This window comes from Genypterus blacodes, unplaced genomic scaffold (genome assembly GCF_046128005.1).
Source record: "Genypterus blacodes isolate CSIRO-AG114 ecotype Tasmania unplaced genomic scaffold, CSIRO-AGI_Gbla_v1 ptg000063l_1, whole genome shotgun sequence".
NCBI classification, from domain to species: domain Eukaryota; kingdom Metazoa; phylum Chordata; class Actinopteri; order Ophidiiformes; family Ophidiidae; genus Genypterus; species Genypterus blacodes.
Window position 1 is genome coordinate 1,142,990 of NW_027466875.1, and position 6,000 is coordinate 1,148,989.

Sequence of the window (6,000 nt, forward strand, 5' to 3'; positions counted from 1 at the left end):
GCTCACATATGTTTCAGGGGGCCTAGAGGGGCACTGGGCCGAGTTTCAGACCTCTAGCCCAACAACAAAACTAGCTCTAACCCACAACCCACCAATCAACTCCAAATGTCCTGAAACATGCACCTAAATTCCTTCTGGAGACACTTTGGTTTTCTGGGTCAGTGAGTGTTTATGTTCATCATGCAGGAGGTGCATCTCTGGACCTGAAGGCTTGCCCACCAAAGCCAGCTAAATGGATCCTTGACATGACCTGGCTCAATCTAGTTGAACTCGGCAAACTGTGGCAGTTTTCTAACATATTGGACCAGGTACAACACACACACACACACCCAGACACACAGCCAGACACACGCACACACATGACATAATGTCTTTCTTTAGTTGTGACTACAGTTGATCATCTTTCTGATCCTCCATGTTTTGCTGATGATGATGTGAAGCTGAGCTGTGAATGCTGTTCTCTTAGATCAGTCGTCATGAGAAGGCTTGGAAGTCCTGGTTTGATAAGGAGGCCCCAGAGGAGGAGGCGCTGCCAAACTCCTATGACCAGGTTCTGGACTGTTTTAGACGCTTACTGCTCATCCGCAGCTGGTGTCCTGACAGGACAATTGCACAGGTTAGAGAGGACATGTCTCATCAAGAGTCAATGTGCGGTCACAATGTTGCAGTATCTAAAATGTATTCATCATCCTCCTTTTCTGCAGGCCCGTAAATACATCAAGGATGCAATGGGGGAGAAGTACTCTGAAGGTGTGGTGCTTGACTTGGAGAAGACCTGGGAGGAGTCACAGCCCCGCACACCCCTCATCTGCTTCCTCTCAATGGGATCAGATCCAACTGACTCTATCATTGCACTGGGGAAGAGGCACAGGATTGAAACCCGGTATGTCTCCATGGGACAAGGACAGGAAGTCCACGCCCGCAAGCTTTTGCAGCAGACCATGGCTAATGTGAGTCAGTGCAGTGTGAGGTTATTGCAGCTTTGGTCTATAACTTCAAACTCTTTCAAAGCTTATAAGATGTTTTGTTTCTCTCTTTGATCATTTTTGCCCTCAGGGTGGCTGGGCTTTGCTCCAGAACTGCCACCTGGGTTTGAACTTCATGGACGAGCTCATGGACACGGTGACGGAGACAGACTTTGTCCACGACAGCTTCCGACTCTGGATGACCACGGAGGTCCACAGGCATTTCCCCATCACCCTACTGCAGATGTCAATCAAGTTCACCAGTGAGCCACCACGAGGCCTCAAGGCCGGCCTAAAGAGGACCTATGGAGGTGGGACAATTCATTAGAGTGTAGTTACGTTTGGCTGAGCAGTTTGTCTTCTATTTGTGTCCTCCAGAAACAGCCTGGTGCCAAAGATCGACTCTGCTAAACACTTTACTGGTACATTTCTCCTCCAGGTATAAACCAGGACCTTTTGGAAGTCAGTAACATGGCTCAGTGGAAGCCCATGCTGTATGCTGTAGCCTTCCTCCACAGCACCGTACAGGAGAGGAGGAAGTACGGCCCTCTGGGATGGAACATCCCATACGAGTTCAATCAGGCCGACTTCAATGCCACTGTCCAGTTTGTTCAGAACCACTTTGATGACATGGATATTAAAAAGGTAGGAAAAGATCTATATCAAAATATAGATATGTCAAAATATCATATGCATACATTGCTACATACATGATCATCATCTTGCTGTCATCATTTCTCATCTCCTCAGGGTGTGTCATGGAACACAGTCTGTTACATGATCGGAGAGATCCAGTATGGGGGCCGTGTGACTGATGACTATGACAAGCGCCTCCTCAACACCTTCGCCAAGGTCTGGTTCAGCGAGGAGATGTTTGAACCTGACTTCAGCTTCTATAAGGGCTACAGTGTTCCCAAATGCTCCAACGTGGACCAGTACCTGACATACATCCAGGTCAGTCATTATGGTTTGAAAGCCCTGATGATACGGATTCAAATTTCACTGGATTAACAAAATAATTGGTGTGGTCTGTGTTTTGAAATGAGTTACATTTTAAAATGGATCAGACTCCATTCCAACAACTTATCTTGCTTTTGTTGTTACAGGGTCTGCCATCCTATGACACTCCAGAGGTGTTTGGCCTCCATCCTAACGCAGACATCACTTATGAGAGCAAACTGGCTAAGGACGTGCTGGACACCATCTTAAGTATTCAGCCTAAAGACAGCGCCTCTGGTGGTGGGGAGACCAGAGAGGCTGTGGTGTCCAGACTGGCAGATGATATGCTGGAGAAACTTCCCCCCGACTACATGCCTTTTGAAGTAAGCAACGTAGATTGAAACTCAATTTAGAGTCAAAGTAAAACACGTCTCGTCCTTTTTGCTCTGTTTCTTCATGCTTATCCACCCTGACATGGTTAAGCAGGTCCACTCCATCCACAGAAATCAATCTTTTAATCAGTTCCCGCTCTAACCAAATACTTTGCAAACCAGGTGAGAGAACGTCTCCGGAAGATGGGTCCACTCCAACCCATGAACATCTTCCTGCGTCAGGAGATCGACCGGATGCAGAAGGTTATCGTTTTGGTCCGAAACACCCTGACGGACCTCAAGTTGGCTATTGACGGGACAATCATCATGAGTGAGAACCTGCGGGACGCTCTTGACTGCATGTACGACGCACGCATTCCTGAACGCTGGAAGAAGGTTGGTTCGGAGCATTGTATCATTTTAGCGATACTTCGGGCTAATTAAGTCTGGGTTTTATGTGCAAATTTAATATTTTTCGTTGGTTTTCCAGGCATCTTGGGCCTCTAGCACCCTGGGGTTCTGGTTCACAGAGCTGCTTGAGCGGAACCGGCAGTACCAGGCATGGATCTATGAAGGGAGGCCCAACTGCTTCTGGATGACGGGATTCTTCAACCCACAGGGCTTTCTGACAGCCATGAGACAGGTACACATGACTGCATTCAACCAGTCCTAAGTGCTATGTTAAGTTGGTCGAAAATAATTGTTTAATATTGCCAATGTCACAGCTGTAACCTGTTTATTTGTCCCTTGCTCTTATAGGAGATCACACGGGCCAACAAGGGCTGGGCCCTGGATCGTATGGTGCTATGTAACGAGGTCACCAAGTGGATGAAGGATGACATCACCCAGCCCCCAGCAGAGGGAGTGTATGTGTATGGGCTCTACCTGGAGGGGGCCAGCTGGGACCGCCGCAACTGCAAAATCATCGACTCCAAACCCAAAGTCCTCTTTGAGATGATGCCCGTCATCAGGATGTATGCTGAGAATAACGGTGAGTGGCTGCAGGGTGGGTGTGACGCAGGAAAGGGTTACTTCCCGTGAGTCGAAATAATTGCCAAATAAAAAGCCAAAATTAAAAATCCCCTGAAAACGTTTGAGTAGCTTTGGTTCTCTGTGTTTGAACTCTTGTGAGAACATGAAGGTCAGGTTTGTAGCTCACCACAATTTCAAACTTTGAATGATCTCAGTGGTTTCCAGTGATTTTATCTCCCAGTGATCCACACACTGATAACAATTACAATTATTTTACCTTTCCTCTTCTTCTCTCTGTTGCAGGTGTGAAGGATCCACGCCTCTACTCCTGCCCCATCTACAAGAAGCCAGTCAGGACGGACCTGAACTACATCACAGCTGTAGACCTGAAGACTTCACACACACCAGAGCATTGGATCCTCCGCGGCGTGGCGCTCCTCTGTGATGTCAAATGAACGTTCTCTGAAATGAAAAAAATAAATAATCAAACACATTCGGAACGGTTCCCTGTAAAAACCTAAAAAAGATCAACTGTTATGTTTATAAGATTGTTTTTGGTATGTTGTAATTAATAAACATTTCTTATTCTATCTGCCACGACATCTGTTATATTTAAAACAATGGGACAAGATAGAAGATCAGATTTGAATTTGGAGGAAGTATGAGCTCTGAGTGCTTTGAGTTCCATGTAGTGTTGTTCTTACTTGTACCACTAGAGGGCAATGAACATTATTGTAAGTAGGCCAGGATGTGAGGAAGAGGCCTGAGTCAAAGAAGCCAAACTGTGGCGTCTGGGTCACTTGGCTCAGTACTGAGAGAAAAGCTGGAGCGTCTCTCGTGTCCTTCGCCCTGAGCTGTAAAGCTGTTAGTCTCTGCCCGCTTCCTCAGGCCTAATTCACACGTTAAGGGGATTGACAAGACAGAACTCATTAAACAATAAAGATGACTCACCCAGGTTGCGTCAGTGGTGTGTGTCGTGTGTTTGAGTTTGTCTCAGTCAGGCTTTCATCCTTCCTCTGGACTGCTCTAAATGTGGATCGTGTCTCTACACAAACAAGAGACGTCAAAGCAAGCGTCACAGTAATACACATACACACACATGTTGTATAGATAATTCGGGAAATTGCATAGCCAACATAGTGTAGCAGCTCTTCAATGAACCCTCAGTTTAGAGAGCTCAGGCTTTAGAGACATGTTCCTGTACATGCTGCATGAATGATCAGACTGAGTGAGCAGCAGGTTGTAAGTGAATTAAATGACCAAGCAGTTTTAACTAGTTTAATGACTTACTATGACTAAAACTAGTGTGTGTGTGTTCATTAAGCTCAAAGAGTCAAACACACAGTTTTCTACCTCAAAGAAATAATCCGGCCAGTTAGTTTATGTCAGTGTTTGTGTCACAAAGAGGCGTGTTAGAGGGAAAAAGAGGTGTGGTCACCCAAGAAAGGAGGGATAGATGAAGAGGAGGAGAGAAAAGAGGGAGCGACTGAAGAAGAGGCCAACCTGTGGAGGAGTAAATCTGTCAATCTGATCTGATCAGTGTGTGTGAGGAGGACCAACTCACTGCAGCTTCACACTGAGGACACAGGAGCTGTGAGGTAAACACATCTCTGCTTTTTCAGGGTGGCTGAATGTGTTTTTTAAAGACACAAAGGTGTGTTAAGGTGTGTGTGTGTGAGCTTTCTATGTGAGAAAATCAGCTCAGTTTTATTGAGGCCTGTTGGAGCCAATAACTGGAACATTTGCGCGGCGGAATCTCAGAGATCCTTTGTGATGAAGCAGCTAATATGTGTGATAAATTAATAACTGACTGAATTTGAAGATTGAAACTGACTGAGACAGATTTAAGAATGTTGCTTAGTTTCTTAATTCTAGATTTGGTATGAGAAAGAGGCTGCAGGTTTTGCATATCAGGGCACAAAACAAAACCCAAAGTACATATTTTAGTGCCCAATACTTTGAGAGATTATTTAGAGAGAAATATAACTTATTAAAAAACGTCTGGACTGCTAATGATTAATACTTCACTGACAATTATTCCTTTGTTTAAGTCTACATTTTATGCAAAAAGGCTGCTTTATAATTGATCAGTTTATACTATAGCAGGAGGATGGCTGTTGTAGTTTGATAATAATCAGAAAGGATGTTTTACCAGCATCTGTTGTTTTGTCAATTTGCTCATTATGTTCTGCTCTGTGTAGCTGAGCTTTGGTGGACGGCTGAGGCATCACCAAGAGAAGAACACATTCATGTTCGGCGCTGATCTGATTCATAGACTGAACATTTTTAAATGTTTTTTTAGCATTGCAAGACAGCATTTTACAATATTATTGTCTTCTTCTTCTCAAATTCTTTCTAATTTTGAAAGAAATCAGGTAAATGTGTCTCATGACATCAGGTACGGTTTGGCCAGATGCAGTCACCAGAAACATGCAACAACCACTATTGTGTAGCTGAGCAACAGAGCGTGAAACTAGTTATAATCATCTAGTGCTAGTAAATAAAGTCATGTCTTCCTCTTTATATTATGAGACCTAGAAACCTACAAATGGTGATTGAGCGAAGGGCTTTAGTCACTAACTGCAGTTGTCAGTTTTTCATTTGAGATTAATAAACCTACTTAAATGCTCACTGGGCCATATGGTGCTGGCACAGTCTAAACCAGGACTCATGGATTATACACACACACACAAGCGTGTGAGGTTGAGGAAGCCCACTTATCTCTGCCTAAGTTAGCTGGACAACTGTTTGCA

At 44.6% G+C, this 6,000-nt stretch overlaps 1 protein-coding gene across 2 annotated transcripts in view; it reads left to right on the top strand.

Annotated features, from left to right (window-relative positions):
* The window catches only part of dnah5 (dynein, axonemal, heavy chain 5), a 28,805-nt gene extending 24,970 nt beyond the window's left edge, over positions 1-3,835 (top strand). For both annotated transcript variants that reach the window (XM_076154825.1, XM_076154824.1), the window contains exons 77-87: positions 187-308; positions 467-616; positions 705-950; positions 1,057-1,276; positions 1,405-1,610; positions 1,716-1,919; positions 2,072-2,287; positions 2,459-2,671; positions 2,766-2,918; positions 3,035-3,266; positions 3,551-3,835. In XM_076154825.1, coding sequence (XP_076010940.1) covers positions 187-308; positions 467-616; positions 705-950; positions 1,057-1,276; positions 1,405-1,610; positions 1,716-1,919; positions 2,072-2,287; positions 2,459-2,671; positions 2,766-2,918; positions 3,035-3,266; positions 3,551-3,702 — 2,114 coding nt within the window. In that variant the 3' untranslated portion in view covers positions 3,703-3,835. The remainder of the gene's footprint in view (positions 1-186; positions 309-466; positions 617-704; positions 951-1,056; positions 1,277-1,404; positions 1,611-1,715; positions 1,920-2,071; positions 2,288-2,458; positions 2,672-2,765; positions 2,919-3,034; positions 3,267-3,550) is intronic.
* Positions 3,836-6,000: the final 2,165 nt, after the last annotated feature.